The sequence below is a fragment of the Xenopus laevis genome, chromosome 2S (genome assembly GCF_017654675.1).
Source record: "Xenopus laevis strain J_2021 chromosome 2S, Xenopus_laevis_v10.1, whole genome shotgun sequence".
NCBI lineage: Eukaryota > Metazoa > Chordata > Amphibia > Anura > Pipidae > Xenopus > Xenopus laevis.
This window is the reverse complement of record NC_054374.1, coordinates 28,457,030-28,481,560: the sequence shown is the minus strand read 5'-3', so window position 1 is coordinate 28,481,560 and position 24,531 is coordinate 28,457,030. Positions and strand designations below refer to the sequence as shown.

The 24,531-nt window shown below is 45.5% G+C and overlaps 1 protein-coding gene across 2 annotated transcripts; it reads left to right on the top strand.

Moving 5' to 3' along the window:
* The first annotated feature begins 251 nt into the window (after positions 1–251).
* MGC130950 (uncharacterized protein) lies at positions 252–24,531 on the top strand. 2 transcript variants are annotated; one of them, XM_041583229.1, is made up of 14 exons: positions 252–611; positions 1,271–1,834; positions 14,244–14,499; positions 15,005–15,101; positions 15,490–15,608; positions 15,785–15,865; positions 18,844–18,938; positions 19,229–19,352; positions 19,788–19,881; positions 20,514–20,629; positions 21,461–21,680; positions 21,881–22,053; positions 22,636–22,751; positions 23,822–24,531. In XM_041583229.1, the coding sequence occupies exons 2-14, from the start codon at positions 1,527–1,529 to the stop codon at positions 23,952–23,954; spliced, it is 1,932 nt and encodes a 643-aa protein (XP_041439163.1). In that variant the 5' UTR covers positions 252–611; positions 1,271–1,526; the 3' UTR covers positions 23,955–24,531.

The following is a 24,531-nucleotide window of genomic DNA, read 5'->3' as shown; positions in this document are numbered from 1 at the left end:
CAAAACGACTAATAACATCAACTGCTTAGAGGACATCCATTTCCCACATAAAACGTTATTGAGGGCTGCAATTCTTCTTTAAGCGGAAAGTACCCGGCATTCTCCGCCTTCGATGTTTTCTGTGCCAGCCTTCCCGCCTTCTTGGCACATTGTACACCCTTCTGCAAGTCTGCGCCTGTAGGCAAACCAGGAAGTGTCATAAGCCAAGCCTCGCTCTGATTCTTGTGTCAGCTGGTTCTCCTGGCGTCTCCATGGCAGCCCCCTTCGCCCCTCCCATTCGGCCAAGATGGCGTCTGTAACTATTACGGTGTGAGGCAGAGGCGGAGCTGCGGTGACAGGGAGCGAGCAGGGAGGCTCCGCGGGCAGAGCCGACTTCGCAGTGTGTCAGGGGGCCCAGCTCATCACTGGGCCGTGCGGACTCACGGGACTTTCCTACTCACAGCGCGGGTGAGCCGGCCGGCCTGGATGGACATCATCACTGCCCTGAGGTAACTGGATTTCTTCAGGTCTCTTCACAACTGCCCCTGGGACAACTGGATTCCAGCACATCGCCTCACAACTGCCCCTGGGGTGTGTGGCCTCCTGCAGCTCCTGTTATAATTACCCCAAAGGTAAGTGTCCTCCATCAGCTCCAGTTACAATTATCCTAGGGGTAAGTGACTTCCTGCAGCATCAATCTGAATTACCACAGGGTAAGTGTTCTTCTGCAGCTCCAGTTATAATTACCCCAGGGGTAACTGCCAGCCTGGAACATCTGCTAAAATTGCCCATGTGGCAGTTGATCACATACACTTACCTGTTGGGCACTTAGAGCAACTCTCATCCCAGCTGTGGGGTATTTGGCTGCCTGGGAGACCCATCCAACTGCCCCTGTTTGGAGGTAAAGCCTCCCTGCCTTGTCCTGAGGGTGAATGTATTGCTTCCGTTCTGCCCCCTCTTTAATATATGACCCCAGGGTAACATGATGCCAGGGGCTGCCTCATGATTGCCCCATTTAATTTCCATTGGGCTGGGGGCATCTTGTTCTCTGGAGTCTCTTTACTGTTACCTGGGGTATTAGGATAACTAGATGTCAAAAGCCCCTATCGTTAATGAGTTTTGGCAAGTCCCTGTTTTAGTGTCCCTTCCTCCTCGCCCATCACTGACTGATTCCCGGTCAAGTGCAGGGTGTGGGCTTCACTGACATGGTTTATCCCTATCTAGAATGTGATATCCTATCTCTTACTTACATATTCTATTGGTTCAGTAGTTGTTTCTGTCTCTGTTGCAGGTAGTCGGAACTTAAGAAGCCGGAACTGTGTGGATCTGCCTCGCTGGTAACAGGCTGCTGGGCAGAATGGAATAAGTGGGCAGAGCTGGAGAGACCCCAGAGAGGACCCTACTCTTCCAGCAGGGGATACTGAAGATTAAATTGCACCACTTGCCCTCTGGCCCAGTGCAACTAGAAGCAGCTATCAATGCATTGTACATTAGGTATAACATGATACTCACTCTGCATTAGGAGTGACAGCATTTTAACGCCCACCATGACCACCCCAGCCCTTCTCCCACTCACAGGGCGCCGGATCCCGGCTCTGAATCTTGGAACTTCATCATTTCCCCACCATCGGGCCACCCTGAGACTCTCTGAGAAATTCATTCTGCTTCTTATCCTCAGTGCCTTTATCACCCTCTGTTTCGGGGCTTTCTTTTTTCTCCCCGACTCCTCCAAGCACAAACGCTTTGACCTGGGCCTGGAGGATGTGCTTATCCCCCATATAGAGTCTGATAAAGGAGGCAAGAACTCTGGCAGCCTTCTCATCCACGGACAAGGCCATGACGGGCACCGACACAGGTAGGAGGGGTTGGGAGACCCTTGCACGTGCCAGACAGGAAGTCATTATTTGGGCTTTTAATAAGGTTTGGAATCTGTCTCTTAAATTTCAGACTTTGTGTGACAGGTGTCTGCTCTAGGGTTAGGTGATGTTGCTGACCAGCACAGATGATGGGAGTCATAGGTAGCCCTTACATGTCTGCTCAACTCCTCTTTTTTGCTGCTTTGCTCCCTTTCTCTCATTTGCTATGTGCCCCTGTACAACCCTGTACGAGTCACTGCATGGCTGGGCAGCTTCTTGTACCTTTGGCTGTACTTCTCTCCCAACATGTTGAGGTGGCTCTAACTCTGATAATTTAAGAAACAGGTCACATGACTTACTGTCCTTGCAAGGTGGGAAGGGAAACATTACTTTTTCTGTGATGGCCATCTGCAGTGTTGTGCTGCTCCTAACACGCTTGGGTCATGCATAAAATTCCAAACAGTACCCACCCACTTGTATGTTCACCCAGGTCTGCATTGGTTTCCCCTCAATCCAAATACTTAGTAGGTTGAATGGCTCCTAATGAATGTGTGTGTTTGTGCCTTGCTAGGCAAGAGTAAGGTCCAACAGGGCAAGGACCAATGAGAGTGATTAAACATTTTCTCTAACGATCCACATAGCATGGCTTAACTGCTGATAATAATCTCTCTGGCACATGTCAAAGAGACCATTGTCTGTATGCCAGAATAATGATTTCAGACATTTTTTGGATTCCCCTCATCAGTCCAGCGTTTGTTCAGGGTCCCCTTTGCACATAATGAAGTGTCAAATACAAACAGTTGATCTGAGGGGTATCCAGGCCTGGAAACTTACCCCAGATCTTACACTAACTGGCTTATAGATTGGGCCCCCTTAGCTCATAACAAGGTTACAGATTTATAGAAACATTGGGGTAACAGTCACCCTGCTATAGTTCCAGAGGTACCCAGCGCACAAATTAGCACTCACCCCAAATCTCCCCCCTAACTGGCCATCAGGATGGGCTTCCTTAGCTAATAACAAGGTTACAGATATATAGAAATATTGGGTTAACAGTCACCCTGCTATAGTTCCAGGGGTACGCAGGGCATAGATAAGGGCAGTGATTTCATAAAGTTTTTGTGCATCTGGGACCTAGTTAAGAGTTCAGGGGAACCTTAACTGACTGGAGCAGACATGGAATTGTACATTTCACTCTGGATGACTGAGAGACAGGCGCTTGAGTGACATCTCACTGAGCCAAGATGTGACGGAAGTGAAGGGTGCATTGGGTGCAAGGCCTGGTGCTGTTTTCCTTTGCACGCTGTACCTGATGCATGAAACACATCATTGCCTGATTTCTTTCTTTCTTTCCTAGAAGGATTAATAGTAGAACAAGGATTTAAAGGGATTACGACTCATATTTACAAATCCGGGACGGGCCTTAATGTGCTTCATGGGAAGAGAAACTCTTATTTACTCATGACACAGAATGGGTTGAAAAAAGGACAAGTCCGACTAAATGGGACACAGAGGTTTGCACCGACGGGCTGGGTTGCTCCTTGCATAAACCGTTAGACACTTAATATTGGCACAGAGTTGCAATTATTTTTCACCTGGGGAGGGGACTGTAAAGCAAGTAAATTTTTTTTGTGTGTAGCAGTGCCCTTTAAGTGTAGGCACCCCTGACAATATGTCAGTGATACCCATTTGTGTCTGTCATGTCACCCTCTGCATGGTGCTGAGAGCGGGTATAACCAGGAAGCTCTGGCTAATGTTCCCTGACGCACAGATGGCACTCGTAGTTCCTTAGGGATTGGCCTTTAATTATCACCTAAGACAGGAAAATATGTTGAACTGCACTGCTGATGCTTCTGGGAGGGAGGAGGTTAAAGCAGTTTAAAGCTTGAGGGGGGGCAGCAAGTACCTGCCTGCCTATTAACTCTTTCCCAATCACATGCCGGAAGCATGGAGGGTGCTGAAACCGTTTCTGTGCTGCTTTCCTGTGCATAGGCTTGTCGTGTATGTGAAGCTTTGGCTGGCACAGACCCTGTCTGTAACAACAACCCTTATACGTTGCCATATTTGTGCTGCAGGAGATCTTATTCTGTGCCACGTGCTGTTTCCTGGCCTGTTCCCTCTATGAAGCCCTCACTGGGGCAGTTTCATCTAGAAATTAGCTAAGTGCCCTCAGACAGGGCTGTGCCTCCTTCTTGTACGTGGCATAGTGAGTGCATGCCTCTTGGGCGCACCTTTACCTTTACCTTAGAGCTATGTTGCCACAGAAACAATGTCAGGCAATGGAGCTGACCTTTGTGTCCTGCAGGAAAATGGCATACGGGCAACCATACTGGTCTACACCCCAGCAACTCTGGCACTGCAACTGTCACGCTGAACTGAGATCTCTGTGGTAGGCAGTTTGACCCGATTTACACATGTGCCACCTACAGACGACCCTATCCAAACCCGCACCACCTAGAGTCTTTATGCCAGTGTATGCCACTTTAACTGTACTTTCTGCTTGGCCCATTCCTGACAGTAATAAGGAATGACCCCTGCTTACATAGCACATAGGCCCCATTCCCGGGCATTCCAGCTTCTGAATTGAACACCTTGGCTTCTTCCACCTCTCCCTCATCCTTACACTTTCATCACTGTTCGTTCTCTTCCATGAAAGTGTTAACCCTCAGCTTGTTATTAAAGGGAACAGCTCCAACCTGTTATTATACTGTAGCTCTGTGATCTCATGCAAGATCTTGTCAGTTCCTCTAATGCGCCAAATAATTGCTGGAATGGAAGTTGCATTTCCCCATTATTGCTCTGTGGGAAAAGGGGAATTGTATGAGCCCGAGGGAAAGCCAGTTTTAACCCTTTTTTGGCTGGTGTGCTGTCAGGCTGAGTAAGATTGGCTATATATATATATATATATATATATATATATATATATATATATATATATATATATTTGCATTTTTATAGGCCACAACGGTAGGTACATGTTGGGGCACAGGAGAAGTACAGAGTAAAGGTGGCATTAAAGGGCACTGGACATCATGTTGTCTGTATGTCTTATAATTATAAGTGGAAATAACAGAAAACTGGAAAACGATTAGAGTTAAAAAAAAATCGATTTTCAAAAGTCCACCAAACAACTGAAAATTGATTGTAGGAGGTCCCCCATAGGCTAAAACACCAATTCGGCAGGTTTCAGATGGCAAATAGTCCAATTCAAATTCTTAAAGGGCACTGAACATCATGTTGTCTGTATGTCTTATAATTATAAGTGGAAATAAAGAGTTTTTTCACCAAATAACAAAACCGATTTTCAAAAGTCCACCAAACAACTCAAAATTGATTTTAGGGGGTCCCCCATAGGCTAAAACACCAATTTGGCAGGTTTCAGATAGCAAATAGTCAAATTCGAATTCTTAAAGGGACACTACATGATAAATTTCGATATTTTTTTAAACTTGAATCGAATTTGGACTATTCCCTAGTCGAATTACACTAAAATAAACTCGAAAATTCAATATATAAAAATTTTAATTTTCTATTCGACCCTTGATGAATCTGCCCCTTACTGATACTTTTGTACCAAATGATTGTCTGTCTGTGTGTTGGGTGGAGAATCCCACCAATATCTTGGTTGTAGTGATAAGTGGAACCAAATGTCCCAGAGGCACAAACAAATTCGGCAACACCCACCCCCCGCTGACCACTCTCCACATGGTCGCATGCCTGCCGTTGTGCAAGTGAGAGAGGCTGCATAGCTGTATATATCTCACCCAGCCTGCTCACCTTGCCGACTGATGTGTTTCTACAAAAGACTTCGCTAACGAACCGCCATCATTCTCATTAAGACATTTAATTGAAGTCTCCTAATTGGCAGAGAATACAATAATTAGACCTGGGCTAATTTAGCTCCTGGTCATTGTTTTTGCTCCCGGAACACAATTCCACTTTGCCAAACACTTCCCCGCTTAGTCTTTTATTGTGCACAATTAATTGCCTAATTAGGGTCCCGTTCAAATCGCGCTTCTTTATTCTGTTGTTAGTATTTGCTTCCATTGCCGCTCTTTCCTATAGGCTGGAGATGCGGCCTCAATAATAATCGATAATTGGCGTTCTTGGTGACTTGTAATGTAATCGCTGCACGTCTGACCTCATGCTTCGTAAATGAGGCTGAAATTTCATGTTTCCTGTAGAACCGGACAGTCAGGATGTATTGATTGATGTGGATCTGGGAATGGGATTGTTTCATTTTGGTATTTTTTTCTATAGGTTTGTTATAGCCCCCCTATCAGTCTGGGAAGTGGTGCCATGGGGCAGTGGGAAACCTGTTGGCAGCCGCCGGCGCTGGATGTGATTATGAAGTGCAATAATTCCGACACGGGATTAGGATAAGGCGAGGAGCAGATGTAGAACAGCTGATGGGCTTCCAGGCTTTATCAGGTTATTCTGGGATTTGGAAGGATTTAGACGTAGCGTTGATAAGGGCAGGTTGGCACAGCTCCAGGCCTGGCGCAATCACTTGAGTTTATGGAACAGTAAGAGACTTTGTGTGAATCCATTTGTTGTGCCAGTGTCCCTATTCAGAAGGGCGTCTATATAAACTATAAATATAACTATGTCTTGGTGGGTTTTGATTCAATCTACTTGAAGCAGGAAAATGAGTAACACTGGGAACCCCAGTAACTGCACTAAGGTTTCCGTAGGAACTAGGGATCACCTCCTACTTGATTTACTCAAGATTGTTCTAAATCAGACCACCCGGGCTTATTAATTACCTGAATCCTTGGCAGTGAGGGGCCTCCGATCCTTGCACCAGGAACATGTGAGCTGCTAGTCTGTGTTCATAAACAACAGGGCTTGGCAATGTGCTAGGATGTTCTGATAGACCAGGGCTATGTGGGGTTCTGTGCTAGGAAGTCCTGCAGGATTCTATGCTAGGAAGTTCTGATAGACCAGGGCTATGCAGGGTTCTATGCTAGGAAGTTCTGAAAGACCAGGGTTTTGTGGGGTTCTATGCTAGGAAGATCTGCTACAGCAGGGCTAAGCGGGGTTCTGTGCTAGGAAGTTCTGCAGGATTCTATGCTAGGAAGTTCTGATAGACTAGGGCTATGCAGGGTTCTATGCTAGGAAGTTGTGGTAAACCAGGGTTTTGTGGGGTTCTAGGCTAGGAGGTTCTGCATGATTCTATGCTAGGAAGTTGTGATAGACCAGAGCTATTCAGGTTTCTATGCTAGGAACTTCTGGTAGACCAGGGCTTTTTGGGGTTCTATGCTAGGACGTTCTGATCGACCAGGGCTATGCAGGGTTCTATGCTAGGAAGTTCTGATAGACCATAGCTTTTTGGGGTTCTATGTTAGGAAGATTTGCTACAGCAGGGCTATGCGGGGTTCTATGCTAGGAAGTTCTGGTAGACCAGGGCGTAGTGGGGTTCTATATTAGGAAGTTCTTATGGACAAGGTCCTTGTGGGGTTCTATGCTAGGAGGTTCTGATAGACCAGGGCTTTGTGGGGTTCTTTGCAAGGATGTTCTGATAGACCTAGTTTGGCCATAGCTCTGCATAGAACTCTACAAAGCCCTGGTATATCAGAACTTCCTAGCATAGAACCCTGCATAGCCCTGGTCTAGCAGAACTTCTTGCATAGAAGTTCAAATAGATCAGTAGGGTGGGGTTTTATGCTAGGAAGTTTTTCTAGACCAAGTTTGACCATAGCTCTGTTTTAGAAGTTCAAATAGATCAGGGCTTTGTGTGGTTCTATGCTCACCCTGGTGCTTTTGATAAGCCTGAGCTAGGAAGTTCTTCTAGAGCATGGCTGATCTTGATTGAACTCTAGGAAGTTCTGCAGCATCTGAGAGCCTTAAGGTCTGCTCAGAGGAGTAGAGTATATACCAAGAAGCCTCGCAGGTGGTACATAGATAATGGCAGAACCTGGCAGCCTGTTGTTGTGATGTTTGTGTAATTCCAAAAGGGAGAAGCTGGGGCATGTGCTGCTCAGGGCTTCATTCCTACACCCTGGCAGTGCTCCAGCTGATAGGAAGGGCAACCATGTGTACTGTATGTGTAGCACATTATGGCACAGCATGTATGCGTGTGTATGGATTCACTGGTATGTTCCCTCTGGCATTTGTACTCCTGATAGAGCTGGGGCCCTTCTTAAAGACACAGCACATACCACTGAGGCTGCCAGGTTGTTACTGCATCTAATCCCAGCACAAAGCCTGTGCCCATGCCAAGCCTCTAGCTCACAGGCCAAGCCCTTGTTTGGGAAGGTCACACGAGGTGGTTCACTTGGTTCCATCCATGCATTGAGCTCCTCGTCTCACCTGAATGAGCCTGGACAAATATTGATCATTTTTATGCCATAAATGGGACGACTGTTGCCAAACTGCAACTCACATAATCCACATGTTAGCCGTGCACTATGCCCACAACAACAGCAGAGCAACTACTGGCATTTAGAGGGGGCTTTGATTACACGAGGTGACGAAAAGCCCTGCATGCAGTTGGTCATTTTTTGCTGTTTTTTTATGTATCACCAATAAATGTATCTGAGTTCTCAAGCTTGGCATTTCAGCCTTTATCTGTAGGGTGATGAAGTTACAGTCCAGCCTCAGCAGGAAGGCAGCCACCTAGAACCTTGAACTTGTTGGCAGAATCTCCTTAATATATAGAACCTCCCTGGGTGCTTTTGTGTATTCTAGTATCAGTGGGAACATTTTCCTACATGAAGCAGGGGGCATGAGCACCCAGCGGGCATGCTTCCATTGCCATTTCTAGAGCACCCGTGTGCATGGGGAGCAAGGTTCTGAAGAACAATGCAAGATGTGACTCCCACCCTCCTGCTTTCCTTTTCTCCCCTTTCTTCTGCAATAAGTAGGTCAGACTGCTGCTCCTCAGGCTGTTTCTGTTCAGAGTATACCCATAGTATTTGCCCTACACTCTGATGTCCTGACCCGCATATTAGTTCCGCTCCAGCTCTTTCATTAAGATGCTTTGCCGCTTTCATCCCAGATATGAAAAGCAGCAAAGATAGAAGGCTCTCTCCTTGCCCAGTGTGTGCACGTTCCAGCACAATTGTGCCAATTCAGTGTCTGTTGCCTGCTGAGACTCTGCAGTCTCCGGTTAAAGAAGAACTAAAGCCTAACTAAAGAAGTAGGCTAGAAATGTTGTACATTATGTTTTGGGCTTCTGTACCAGCCCAAGGTAACCACAGCCCTTTAGCAGTAAAGATCTGTGTCTCCAAAGATGCCCCAGTAGCTCCCTGTCTTCTTTTCTGCTGATTCACTGCACATGCTCTGTGCTGCTGTCACTTACTGAGCTTAGGGGCCCACTCACAATATACAGTACATATATAATAGAAATGTTACAATATAAGGCTGATTAGTAATTAATACAGATAATTACTACATTGCAGCACAGAAACCAGTGCAATTAGCATCAGAATTTAATTAAATTAATTTAATAATCAGCCCTGTAACTTAGCTTATATTACAGGCCAACCTCATTTTCTGCTGGATAATTAGTGACGAGCCCTAAGCTTAGCTTCTCAACAGCTGCTCAGAGCCCACTGAGCATGTGAGTGTCACAGACACTTTCCAAGATGGTGACCCCCTGTGACAAGTTTGAATTCCTGGATCATTGCTGCAGTTGTGATGCTGAAACTTAAGGCTGGTGCAGTAAGTTCAGTAAATTAAAATATTGCATTTTTAGCCCTTTAGTTCTCCTTTAACATTACTTTTATTATCTCCTGTTGTTTGTGTCTGCGTGTGGTGTTGCTACGGCCGACACTGTATTTCATGTTAATAGTCCATATGGCCGGGTGCTTGCTGCCCTTTGCTGTGTCCGTGGCAGTGTTGGAATGTTCCCTTTTGTAGTGATTGTGTAAGGGGGCTGTTCTCCTCCCATGGCAGCACCGTTCTAGATAGGAAGTATTTCTGCCATAGACCGTGGTTCCCTTGTACATTGTGACTATGAAGGAAGGAGGTCATATAATGTATATAATATTGCAGAATCTGCTCACTTTTTTGGGTGGTGCTCTATCTGGGATCCTTGCTGCAATCCTTGGTATCCTTAGTCCATATATTCATAGAAATTCAGATGGCACCCACTAAAGCATTCGTGCTAAATGGTCTCAATAAAACTACAACCATTTAGCACGAATGCTTTTGTGTGTGCCATCTGAATTTCTATGAATATATGAAGGAAGGAGCCGTTTGCTGCTCTTTGGGTCGAGACGACCCTCTGGCCCGGTGCCACTCACTATGTCTTTAAGTAATGGATTCTGCGGGAAAAGAGAGAATGTATTTTAACTGGTGACTGGCACCTGATTCGTGTAACTGACCCATTCTATTGTTGCCTATACGCTCCCTTTGGGAGAAATTGATCATTGTGTTCTATATCATACAACTCGCAATAGATAAATATTACACTGGGACGCAGGAAGCCCCACCTACCAACATATTTGCTGCCATACTGCTACTTATAATCACAGCAATATCCACAGGCGCCTGCTGCCCTCCTGCTGAGTATAATACTAGTGCCCACAGTTGCCTGCTTCCCTCCTGCTGTGTATAATAATACTAGTGCCCACAGTCACCTGCTGCCCTCCTGCTGAGTATAATAGTGTCCATAGTTACCTGCTGCCCCCCTGCTGGGTATAGAAATACCAGTGCCCACTGTTGCCCTCCCGCTGAGTATAATAGTGCCCATAGTTACCTGCTGCCCTCCTGCTGGGTATAATAATAGCCACTCCTGGAAAAGGCTTCTTTATAGGGCTGTCTGCTAATCACTATAATAAGCCCAGTTTGTAAGTGTTTCTGTGCTAATCATTAAAAGGTCTGGAAGTGTTCCCTGCATGGTGGTTAGACAGGAACACAGGTTGTCTCTCCATGACAATTATTGTGCTTATATAGTGTTGTGATGGAAACTTGATCCAAATAATCCAAAAACTTTTCCTGATCTGTGGTTTTCTCAAATGGTAAATAACATCTGAGACTTCACATGATCTAGACATTCAGGTCAAAATGTTTTGATTGGCGCTACTGGGCAAGACAGTTAGAGTAAATCACCTGGGATATTATTGTACTACTGAGCCAGACAATGACAAACTCACATTGGGAGTCTGGGTTGGCATTACTGTACTAGGGCAGTCACATGGGTAGTCTGGATTGGCATTACTGTACTAGGGCAGTCACATGGGGAGTCTGGGTTGGCATTACTGTACTAGGGCAGTCACATGGGTAGTCTGGATTGGCATTACTGTACTAGGGCAGTCACATGGGGAGTCTGGGTTGGCATTACTGTACTAGGGCAGTCACATGGGGAGTCTAGGTTGGCATTACTGTGCTAGGGCAGTCACATGGGTAGTCTGGATTGGCATTACTGTACTAGGGCAGTCACATTGGGAGTCTGGGTTGGCATTACTGTGCTAGGGCAATCACATGGGTAGTCTGGGTTGGCATTACTGTGCTAGGGCAGTCACATGGGGAGTATGGGTTGGTACTACTGTGCTTGGGCAATTACATGGAGTGCAGTACTGGTTGGCACTCATGTCGACCCCAGCTAGGCTAGAACTGCTGCATGTATTATAATGCCCCTGCCTGTACAAATCATTTTCGGGATCCCCTAAACTTTGGGAATAAGAGATTTTTCTTAAATATATTTTAAAGTTACTTATTAGTCGGTGCCCCCACCTATGGTGTCATTCCTCCATAATCACATTCTTATATGCATGTAGCTGAGGGTCTCAATTGTGCCCAGGAGATTGTGGCCCTTTCCAGTTACAGAGATGTGTGGCTCTGTGTGCATGGTACCACAGTGCCAGTCCGATGGGCTCTCCTGCTGTTTGTCAGTGCCAGCGCTTGATTAACAAACCTTTCTGTACCCAAACAGCAATCATCTCAAGAGCCTCTCCATCCCCATTGACACCGCACAGCCTGTTTGTTTCCACTAAACACCTCTTACACCAGCAGCTGGTGCTCTGTGGGGGCCCAGGGCCCTCCGAGGTACTTCAGTGGATTGTTATTCCTCTCACAGTCGCACACAGACACAAATGCCAGCAGGTTGGCATGATGCAGGTTTTGCAAATCAAAGTCCACAGGGGAATAATGTGCTTGCACTGTGCATAACTGCACTAGTCTAAAAAGGCTTGCAGTTGATGTTGCACTGGTTGCAAGGCTATTGCAGTTAATTTTGCACAGGTTTATAGGTTACTGCTGTTGATGTTACATTATAAAGTTGGCCCCTTACCCTTAGAGCTTACAATCTCTTGCATGCCATGTAACATTGGTTGTTATGTTAGTATAGTTGTAAGTTGTGTGTAGGTTCACAAACGGATTCTTGCTCATGATCTTGGTGGATGGGTGGGTTTGTTGGGGTTGAACTTGATTGCCACTTTTTGGGCCGATGGGTAAGGCATGTTCCCTGGGTGATGTGGGTAAAATCAAATAAGGGATGATGAGTTTTGCAGCAGGCGCGACCATTTGTACTCACTGTGTCAGAAGAAATCCCGTTAGTGGTATGTGTGCTAATGAAATACGGATTAGGGGAAAATCAGAGTGGTCATTCCGTTCATTTAGCCTGAAAATAGTTACCCTTTCTATCATCTCACACAACCCAAGTAACCCACACCTACAAAGAACACACAACAAATAAGTCCATAAATGTGGTTCTGTGTAGTAAAGTGCAATGACACAGGGAATAAGTATTGAACACACTTACTGAAATGTTTTTAATACTTAGTAGAAAAACCTTTGTTGCCAATGACACCTTCAAGGCACCTCCTGGATGATGATGATGATGATCATTTATTTATATAGCACTGACAAGTTACGCATATGGAGTTTTTGTGGTGATGTGCAGTGCCATTTCTCCTCCAAACATGGTTTGTGCAATGACATTCAAAGAGTGATTCTTGGCTCTTGGACAATCTCCGATTATTCTTTTAACTCCTCTGTCAGAAACTTTGTGTGGAGCACCTGGTCGTGGCCGTTTAAGGGTGAAATGATGTTCTTTCCACATCCGAAATTATGGCCATAAAAGTGCTCGCTGGAACATTCAGAAGCTAAAGGTGGCTATAGATATTAAGATTTTTCTATCCCTAACAATGGATTTTAGTGCAGTCCAACAAATCCGTCAAATTATCGTGAGGTTAGAGGGCTCCGAAATACTGTGCATCTAACGATTTTTCGTCCGACATCGGTCAGAAAATTGATCGACCATGTTAGATGATTTTCATCGGTCACAGTGAAACGTATCCATTGTCTAACTGTCTGCTGGGCCCAGCAGGCAGCTAGCCACCGTTTTCCAGGCTTCAACTAGATGATATTGCTTCAAATAGCCGTTTTTGTTGACAAATCGTACATTTAAACGATTGTTTTAAGATAAGCTTGGCCCTATGATAACAAGAAGATCTTAAGGTCTATGGCTACCTTTAGAAATACGTCTGGAACCAATGCCATCAATTGGTTGTGCAACAATAAGTTTGTGAAGGCCTTGAGAGAGCTCTTTGCTTTTCCCCATCATGAGATGCTTCTTGTGTGATACGTTGGTAATGAGAAATCTTTTTTATAGGCCATCAATTACACCAGCTGATATTCATTTGCACAGGATTTTGCTTTCAGACACATTTCAGCAGGTTTCTTGGCTTTCCAGGCTGTTTTGTTCCTCCTTTTCTTCATGTGTTCAATTCCCTGTGTCCATTGCACTTTATTACACAGAATTTCATTTATGGATTTATTTGTTGTAAGTTCTTTGTATGTGTTTGGGTTACTTGGCTTCTTACCGACATCTGATGTCCATTTCATTTCAGTAGCCCCATTAGAAATAGATTTACTGAGAAAAACATTGATGTGTTCAATACTTATTTTCCCCTCTTTATATACATACGTGCCTATAGGGTGTAATTTGTACCTAGTGATCAGTCAGGATAATAATATTCCCCAGTAAGTACAGTGCCTCTATGTGTTCTGGGTATCCCTGTGCCCTGCATTGCTGGACCGGACTCTCCCAAGTCACTGGCTCCTTTAATGCTTGGGCTGCCCATTGTTGAGCATCACAGGGAACGCGCATCAATTATTTATTTCAGCATTGGGACTATGAAACCTTAAGTGAATTGCTAGGGTCTTGTTTACATTAGCCTGAATATAATAAGGAATATATAGTAACAGTAATAATAACATTTGTAAGCTCACATAGCAATAGTTCTTTAGCTGCCAGGGACCCCCATTTGAAAGCTGGAAAATCGTAGATGATTCAAAACTATAATCATACATAAAAATTACCAGTTGCTAGGAATAGGACTTTCTATACTTAACGGTGAACCACCTATTCACCAGCACTGTGCCATCCTTTATTTCGTCGCTTTTGTAAAGCCAACGGCCATTTGTCTGCCCCATGACCATGCCCTTTCTCTTTGCCAGGGAGGAGGAGGAGGAGCTGAGAAACAAGATTCGAGCCGACCATGAGCGGGCGCTAGAGGAGGCCAAAGAGAAGCTGAAGAAGTCACGGGATGAGATCCGTGCTGAGATCCAGACAGAGAAAAGCAAGCTGGTTGAGGAGCTAAAGAAAAAGGATAACCCACCCCTTCCACTTGTCCCAGTCCCCAACCTCCCAGAGATAAAGAATGGGGATCCTGGGGACCCCGACATCAGAGAGAAACGGGACAAAATTAAAGAGGTAACAAGACCTTTTCTCAGGCCACGTAGGTTGGGGGGAAAAACAGAAGCAATACAAATATAGTTCTGTTTTGGGGCATTATATATAATGTAAATATCATTTAATTTTGTTTGGCCTTGAGGCAGGTCATAAATAAGTATTATATAATGTTCCATTGAACAGTAGAGTGGACAGGGCTTTATTAAGCCAACAGATAATTGATTGCTGCTCACATAAAATAACTGGTGACTCCATCAAACTCAATAATTTTTTGATGTTAAATGTCCTTAAATAGTGCAAAATGGTGCACAAGACTCTGTCAGTGTAACACAAACAAGTGTGTGTTTGTGTAAGTGTAATAAAAAGCCCTAGTGGTGGAACACAAAGACTGTGCCAAGAGTTGTACAGAACCTGTAATCCATCTGTTCTCCATGGCTTCCACTCCCCGCCCCCCACTATACTAGTGACCTAACTCCCCAAGTGCCTCCTATCCAGTCACGTACAACGTATTCTTCTTTCTCTATAGATGATGAAGCATGCCTGGGACAATTACAAGCAGTATGGCTGGGGCCACAATGAGCTCAAACCCATTGCCAGGAAGGGCCACTCCACAAATATATTTGGTAAGAACCAGTAACCATTCTTCTCTCTGAGTGCCATGCAAATTGTGCCCATAATGTCTTCACAGTTAGCAGAGTGACTGTTACCCCAATGTTTCTATATATCTGTAACCTTGTTATGAGCTAAGTAGGCCCAGCTTGCAGGCCAGTTAGGGGGAGATTTGGGGTGAGTGCTTATTTGTGCCCTGGGTACCCCTGGAACTATAGCAGGGTGACTGTTACCCCAATGTTTCTATCTATCTGTAACCTTGTTATGAGCTTAGGGGGCCCAGCCTGAAGGCCAGTTAGGGGGATGCTTATGTAACGTGATCAGGGGACTGACTTGTATCCTGGGTGTCCGGCTCTACATTTATTGTTGAGTTCATCCCAACCCCACATTGTGTCTCCCCAGGAAATTCCCAGATGGGAGCCACAATCGTGGATGCCCTGGACACTCTGTACATTATGGGGCTCCTGGATGAGTTCAGAGATGGACAGGAATGGGTGCAAAGTAATCTGGATTTCAGTGTGGTAAGATAAATTGCTCTCAAAATAATGATTCTGTGTCTGTCTCTGCCCATCTGATTCTCTGAAGTTGTTTTAGGCCAGGTCAAGGTTCTCCTTTCCCACATTAGAAAATCATGCCTGTCCCCTTTAAAACCATGTTTGCGCTGAACCCACCCTTATAATTCTTTTCTGTTTCCCAGAATGCAGAGGTGTCTGTGTTTGAGGTGAACATCCGGTTCATTGGCGGCTTGCTGGCAGCATTCTACCTGTCTGGGCAAGAGGTAAGTACATACACAGAGCTGCTGCCACGAGGCAAGGCAGAATAGACCTCAATAAAAGTCTCTAGCAATAGTCCATCTCCTCTGCATCCCAGTCACATAGTCAGGGAGATGTGGAACATGAGGGGATAATATTTGAAGCTATGGGAGGGCTGTGTCCTGCCATGCTTTAGCCAGGAAGACAACTGTGCTGGGATCAATCTGTTTCTTTCCATGCTTTGGCCAGGGACACGACTGACTCAAGGGGTTAATAGTGCACTGGCACCTATAACTACAAACTCTGCTGATCTCCTACCTGCAGCCATGTGTTCCCTTGAAGTCCCTGATTTTCCCAGCATTTCCTGCTGCAAACGCTCTTTGCCTCTGGTCTCAGTGATTGATGGTGTCTCGTCCCCTGCACCAGTCTATGAGCTGCAGAGAATGCAGGATTGGCCGCAGCAATTGCACCATTAAGCATTCCCCTCAGTATTTGCTACTCGCTCTGTGTGTTAGATATGGTAATTAGGAGTGATCTCAAGGGCCGGTCCCACAATCCTCCTGGGCAAAGTCACGTAGGGTGGGTGGCGCTTCAGCATGACTATGTACAGTAACATCAGGGGTGTCCAGGAGTAGCAGGGAGTATTATAAGGACTGGGTGCCACAAAGTATAATTGCCTTGTTCAATGTCCTCAGAAATGCCAACGCTGCCCAGGTAGGTATCTGTCTGCCCTGCACTAGTATGGCCCTGGTACCTCACCCCATGAGGTATGGAAAGTAAGAAGCCTCGGGGAGAAGATAGTAACACCCCAGGGGCAGTGTTATGGTGTGTAGTTAGAACCAGCAGTTCTGTGTTCTACAGGTGGCACTTCTATACCTACTAAATCAGCCCCATTAGCAGCAGCAGACACCGCGTATCAGATGCATTTCCCACATCCCCGTCGCCATTGCTCGCATGTTTCCTACAGTCCGGGAGATTCTCTTGCTCTGATTAGCTTCATAAACTGACGCAGCTCTGTAGCACGAATCATCCGTAATAGTTTGTCTTCTCTGCCCAGAGTCCATTTGTGTCACTAGATTGTTTGGCAGGGGCCCCTCCTCTAGGAATGCACTTGTATGAGCAGCAGAGATAGTGACTGGGCCTCACGAGGGTCTCTTCAAATGAAGTCAGGGAAGCAACAAGCAGGGCACATGTGTCCAATCAAGCATTGGAATTGCATATCATTATCTTAGGACCAAGACTGATGGTGGTTTCTAATATAAATCTGCATAACCGAGCATTCTGTCCCAGTGGCTGCACAGATCATATCTGATCCCCATTGGACGCAGAAGTCCTGCCCTGCTTTATGGCAGCTGAGATTCTAGCTATCTGAATAACAGAATTCCCAGGAGGCACATTTGTCAAGTCACATCATTGTATGTATGCAGCTGATTTATATTGACCTGACCCTGCAGTCACATGACCTCCATGCAGAAAGGGGAAAGGTCATTGGAACAGCCAGTTACTAATGAGGTGATATAAATGAATGGTGCTAGAATGTCCCCTGCAGAGATGGGCCCTTAAGGTGGCCATACACGGGCAGATAAAGCTGCCGATATCGGTTGTTTGGACCGATTTGACAGCTTATCTGCCCGTGTATGGCGGCTTCCGACGGGTCATCCCGATCCATATCTGGCCACGATATCGATCGGGAAGGTTGGATTTTTACCCGACCGACCCGTCGGAGCCGCTTGGCGCATCGTAATTCGATCGTTCGGCCATACGAATTACCCCTGATATAGCCACGCAGTTTAGTGGCATATCGGGGAAAGATCCGCTCGTTTGGCGATGTCGCCAAACGAGCAGATCTTTGAGTCTATGGCCACCTTTAGAGACATTACTATCTGTGGAATTATTTACTCCCAGTCTGATACAGAAGAATATGTGCACTTACCACCCACATGCTATTTACTGCATAAATATCTGCCACTCCTAGGGGGGTTGTTCACCTTTGAGCTAACTTTTAGTATGATGTCGAGAGTGATATTCTGAGACAATTTGCAATTGGTTGTCATGTTTTATTATTTAAGGTTTTTGAGTTATTGATCTTTTTATTCAGCAGCTCCTCAATTTGCATTTTAAGCAATCTGGTAACTAGGGTCCAAAATTACCCTAGCAACCATTCATTGATTTGACTAGGAGAGGACCTTACTAGAAAGATGAGACATAAAAAGTAGCAATAACAATACAATTGTAGCCTTGCAGAGCATTTGCTTTTTAAATGAGGTCAGCGACACCCATTTGAAAGCTGCAAAGAGTCAGAAGAAAAAGGCAAATCATTTTAAAACTATAGAAAATATATAATGAAGACCAATTGACAATGTGCTTAGAATTGGCCATTATATAACATACTAAAAGTTAACTTAAAGGTGAACCACCCCTTTAAGGGTTGATTTGAAAATTCAAATTTTTATGGTCAAACCTGTCAAATTCAACTAGGGAATTATCCAAACTCTATTCGAGTTTTATTTAAAAATTAGATTTTCAAGATTTATCAATAGTTTGGCCCTTTAAGAATTCAAATTCGACTATTGGACACTTTAAACCTTCCCGAATTCCTGTATGTCAATGGGAGAGTTCCAGTAACTAATTTGAAGATGTTTGCAGCCTTCCTGACATTTGAGTTTTTTTCAGAGAAAAAACTTGAATCGAGTTTGGTCGAATTCGAATTTAATTCCATTCGAGTTTTCGGGATAGTAAAATTTGTCCGCGTTATACGTATTTTTTTAATAAATAATTGAATATTCGAATTTAGAGTTAAATCAAATTCATGTGAGTTAAAAAAAAAAACTCACATGAATTTGAAAGTTTGACCCTTGATAAATGTGCCTCTTAGTCTACCTGCCCCCCAGTACCACTGTCCTAGAGCACGGCTTCTGCTCTGACTGGACGGCAATACATGATACAATACAGTTACCCAAAAGCAGTGCAGTGATGATTTATGGGGGCTTTCCTTCTCTTTCAGGTATTTAAGAACAAGGCAGTTCTGCTGGCAGAGAAGCTTCTCCCTGCGTTCAACACCCCAACTGGAATCCCGTGGGCTATGGTGAACCTCAAAACGTAAAGTTCTTTAGTAAATCCTGTCTCCTGACCTTGACTGTCAGCCCCCTTCCTCCTGCTATAGAGACCCTTAATATCAGCAGCGCAGTTTTGTTTAGCACTGTAGTCTGCAGCCAGATCTGAAATCATTCTATATTTACAAGGCTGTGTGTTTCCCCACACTCTGTCTCAATGGAAATCTATCCTTCTCTGTATATTTGTATTTATACCTACTAGGTGGGAGTTGCCAGTACCGTATGAGGGTAGAGAGCGAACACTCAGTAGTGGATCTTTTTTTTGTATTACTACAGTGGTGTTGGCAGGAACTGGGGCTGGGCATCGGCTGGGAGTAGTATCCTGGCAGAGTTTGGCACCCTACACCTGGAGTTTGTGCATCTTACCTACTTGACAGGGAACCCCGTTTATTATGACAAGGTAAGTGAGCCTATATAGGAACATTTGGGGTTAATCAGTCCACATGCACAGGGATAGTGAGCCTGTATAGGAACACATAGGGTTCATCAGCCCATATGCCTGTATAAGAGCACACTGAAGAGGGAGCCTGTATAAGCACACATTGGGTTAATCAGTCCATATGGACAGGTAGAGTGAGCCTATATAGGAACTTGTGGGGTTAATCCTTATGGCTGTATAAGCACACAGTTAATTAGTCCATATGGACAGGGAGAATGAGCCTGTATAGGAAGATGTGGGGTTAATCAGTCAATATGCCTGTAAAAGAGCACACATAGGGTTAATCAGTCCATATGTCTGTATAAGTGCACACATAGGGTTAATTAGTCCATATAACTGTATAAGAGCACACATAGGGTTAATCAGTCCTGTATAAGAGCACACATGTTCTTTTAGGTTATGCACATTCGAAAGCTCCTGCAGAAAATGGATCGACCCAATGGACTTTTCCCCAACTACTTGAATCCTAGGACGGGGCGCTGGGGGCAGCGTAAGTGCTCATATCTCTTGTACGTCTCTTCGGTGTAGAGAGGTGCTACCGGTGGTTCTGGGAGTCATGCCGCCAAAAGGGTAGGGTGAACTTAATTCTGACATCCCAACTGGTGCAAACATCTGATTTTACCATTGTGCCATAAGCCCATGTGTTTAAGCCTGTGTTCAGCACACTGCACTTCTGATCCGGCTGCAGCATGAATTGTGTGCCAGGGAAGCACCTCTAGTGGCCAACACTACGTTACTCTTCTCTATGTCTCACAGTGAGAATTCCATGGGTGGTTAGCTTCTAGGCTCTGATGGGGGTTCAGGTGGGTGGTGGGTTTAACTGAAACTAGGGCCCATCCCCAGGCCTGGACTGGCAATCTGTGAGTTCTGGCAAATGCCAGAGGGGCTGCTGTAAGTTGCCATAGACAGTCACTATATATTGGGCTGGTTGGGCCACCATGTACCTGAAATGCCAGGGTTTATTTTGAATCTCAGTCCAGACTTGCCATCCCCATTGGTGACACACCAACAACTTCCCCTTCTGTGACATCTCCATGCCAATCTTGCCAGTTTGTGCCTTTATATGGGGGGTGGTATAACTTGGTGCTGGTGTGAGCCTATAACCCCCTCTTTGCACTACAGACCATACGTCGGTGGGAGGCTTGGGAGACAGTTTCTATGAATACCTGCTGAAGGCATGGCTGGTATCAGATCGCAACGACCTAGAGGCTCGGCATATGTACGACAGCGCCATTGATGTGAGTATGCCAGTTTGTGCCCATCTGTAGCTACTTCTCTAATGTTAAAGCGGACCTGTCACCCAGACCTAAAAAGCTGTATAATAAAAGTCCTTTTCAAATGAACATTTAAACATGAAATCCTAATTCTTGTTTTTTTATTAAAGCATTCATAGCTGTTATAAACGTATTTAAAAATCTCAGCTGTCAATCAAATATTGCCTGTCCCTTCTCTATGCTTTAGGCAATTACTTTCACTTTCGATTCAGCACTTCCTAGATGTCACTGCTCTCCCCACATTCCCCCCCATTCTCTTAACCATTTAATTGTGTAGCCAGTGCAATGGGGATGGACATCAGGTCCCCCATTCTGATGCACAAACAAGATTCTGAGATGATTCAAGACTTGCCTTAATAACAGTGTCCACAAAATGGCTCCTGCCTGCTTGCTTTAATTATGAATTTCCAGATGGAAAAAAACAAAATTCATTTTTTACAGTGTAATTAAAGTTCATTCATGCACGACTAACATGATCAAATAGGATTTGGAAGCATTTTTTTGGGTGACGTGTACCCTTTAAAAAATCAAGTGGGTTCTCTGCCTGCCTGAAGTTACCATTAAACAATATGGCACCTCCCCATATCTGAGGCAGATTTCTTTAGTGTAACCTGGAAGGGTTAATCCATCATTCATTTTTCAGTGTGTCCTGACTGGGCACTTCCCCAGCAGATTTGTCTGACCCTTCTCAGACCAACTTCATGGTTGAGAGTAGCCTTACAGTAGGCAGCCAGGATCAGCTTCTTGTTTGTCCTTCTTTCTATCTGCTTTATTGAACCTTTTGTCCTGGCACAGGCCATAGAGAGACACCTGATCCGCAAGTCCAGTGGGGGTCTGACCTTTATCGGCGAGTGGAAGAACGGCCACCTGGAAAGGAAGATGGGTCACCTGACTTGCTTTGCGGGCGGCATGCTGGCACTGGGTGCTGACGGCTCCCCTGGGGACAAGGCTGGCCACTACCTTCAGCTGGGGGCTGAGATTGCCCATACATGCCACGAGTCTTATGACAGGACGGGTATGTGAGAGAGACGCAATGGGCGAATTAATGGCTTTCCATCAGTGTAACTACCCCATTATAATTATTCCAATTGGCTGCTGCTTAAATTATACACTAGTGTTCTATTTGTATAAATTAGATTAATTGTCTTCTATTTCTCTCTCTGTTTTATTTCTCCCCCCCCCCACCTTGCCTTGTTGTCTATTCTCTTTCCGTAGTGCTAAAGCTGGGCCCAGAGGCCTTTAAGTTCGATGGTGGTGCAGAGGCAGTAGCCATGAGACAGAATGAGAAGTATTACATCCTGAGGCCAGAGGTCATTGAGACTTATTGGTACATGTGGCGCTTTACCCACGACCCAAAATACCGGCAGTGGGGCTGGGAGGCTGCTCAGGTAAGTGGCGCTCAGTTCTGTAAATGCTCCTCCAGCCAATCCCTCACCTTGTGTTCCTACCAGGAGCCCTGTTTATTGTGAGATTAGGGTTATATGAATAGTTCAATTGCTTCTCCTTAGGGTTATGTTGTCTTATATGCATCTTAAATTCTGGTTGCTAGGGTTGCCCTGATAAGCAACCATCTAAAATTCCAAGCTGAAGAGCTACAGTAGCAAAAAAAAAAAAACCAACAATAATTAAAACTGTGAAAATAAAGACCAGCTGCAAGTCATAGTAAACACTTATTGTAAGGTTTTCTTTCCCTTTAAACCCAGTTTAAATCCAATAACCATTCACTGTAGGTCTGAATTCACTAAATGAAGTTGAGTGTGTAACTGCAGTAACCCTGCGTGTGCCACAGTGCTTCTTGCACACGTCTGCCTGCAGATTCTGTGCCACTGTGGCCACTAGAGGGAACCCCTGGTCCACAGAGTATTACCAGTCCAATGAGTAATGAGCCGCTATAGAAAGAGATTCAGTGCAGAGCAGGCAGGATAAATACACTACATGGGAATATAAATTGGGTTTGTCACCATCTACAGGCCATTGAAAAGTACTGCAGGGTGAGTGGGGGATTCTCTGGGATCAAGGATGTGTATGCCTCGTCTCCAACCTACGATGATGTACAGCAGAGCTTCTTCCTGGCCGAGACCCTTAAGTGAGTTTATACCAGTTATTCCCTCCACTATCTGACTTTTTGTCAGTATTAAGGGCTGTTAGTTAACTGGGATACACAGAGTATCCGTATAAAAGAGTGGGCTTGGGCTATAGACAGTATCAGTATAAAGGGGGGCTGGGCTATAGAGAGTATCGGGTGGCTGGCCTGTAGATAGTATCAGAATGGGGGAACTGGGTTATGAAGAGTATCAGTGTAAAGGGGAGCTTGGCTATCGAGAGTATCAGGATGAGGGGGCTGGGCTATGGAGAGTATCAGTGTAAAGGGGGGCTGGGCTATAGAGAGTATCAGGACGGGGAGCTGGGCTACACAGAGTATCAGGATTGGGGGGCTGGGCTATAGAGGATATTAGGATTGGGGGGCTGGACTATACAGAGTATCAGGATGGGGGCTGGGCTATGGAGAGTGTCGGGATGGGGGGCTGGGCTATGGAGCGTATCAGTATATAGGGGGGCTGGGCTATAGAGAGTATCCGGGCAGGGAGCTGGGCTATAGAGAGTATCAGGATAGAGGGCTGGGCTATAGAGAGTATCAGTATTAAGGGGGGCTGGGCTATAGAGAGAATAAAGTATCAGGATGGGGGCTGGGCTATAGAGAGTATCAGGATGGGGAGACTGGCCTTTGGAGAGTATCGGTATAAAGGGGGCTTGGCTATAGAGAGTATTGGTATAAAGAGGGGCTTGGCTATGGAGAGTATTGGTATAAAGGGGGGCTGGGCTATGGAGAATATTGGTATAAAGGGGGCTGGGCTATAGAGAGTACTGGACAGGGAGCTGAGCTAGGAAATTTCTGGATGGAGGGGGTCTGGGCTATGGAGAGTATCAGGACGGGGGCGGGCTGGGCTATTGCAAGTATCAGTATAACAGGGGGGGCTGGGAATATGAGGATGGAGGGGACTGGCCGATGGAGGGGGTGTTGGGACTGTGGGGGACTGGCCTTTAGACATCGCCTATAATAATAAAGCCCTTTTTGTGGGACAGAAATTAAGGTTTAGGAGTCTTATTCTGTATATATAACCTGGTCTCTCACTGTTTACCCCCCCCCCCCCACAGGTACCTGTACCTCCTTTTCTCCAGTGACGACCTCCTGCCATTAGATAATTGGGTGTTCAACACGGAGGCCCACCCTTTACCAGTCATCCATTTGGTGAACAGCACTCTACCTGGTAACCATGTGGCACGATAGGGACTGCCCCTGGCGGGGGCAATGTATTTGGGACCATTACAGGCCTAAAGGGGCTTCTTAAACAAGACTTTGCAATGAGAGTGAGACGGCCCTACCCCTGGGGCCCAATTCCATTTTCTTTCATGTAACTGCACCCCTGTCTGCTGGCACAATGACAAGCAGTGGGGGAGATTTACTGACCAAACTGCCCTGCTTGTGGGAGGAGCCTGGCAAGTCCACACAGACCAAAAAGCCTGGAGATTGGCTGGACTCATTCGAGGAACTGGCGCCAACATGAGGAGCGTCGTCCGTTTTTGTTAAAGCGACATTCGGGAATCAGATTGAACTTAGTTCTTGGGGGTGGGGAGCATCACTTTGTACCCCAACACAGTAACTGTCAGAAAACTGGTTAAAAACACATTCATTATGTTTCCCTTGGATTACTAAACCCACTAGGGCCCCTAGAAAACTAGCAATTTGGAAATCCGCCCCCTCCCCATGGACACTGCACCCTGCTTTCATTTTCTTAAGTTTGTGGTTCCTAGGGGCATGAGCTAAATACTGAGCAGGGGATTAAAGAGACAATGTACAGCCCTAA

Bases quoted from the DNA above. Each gene is read 5' to 3' on its own strand.
- MGC130950 (XM_041583229.1), top strand. From the start codon at position 1,527: ATGACCACCCCAGCCCTTCTCCCACTCACAGGGCGCCGGATCCCGGCT. The intron at 21,681-21,880 runs GTATGTGAGAGA...CTCTTTCCGTAG, and splicing joins CGAGTCTTATGACAGGACGG to TGCTAAAGCTGGGCCCAGAG. The intron at 22,054-22,635 runs GTAAGTGGCGCT...CACCATCTACAG, and splicing joins GGGGCTGGGAGGCTGCTCAG to GCCATTGAAAAGTACTGCAG.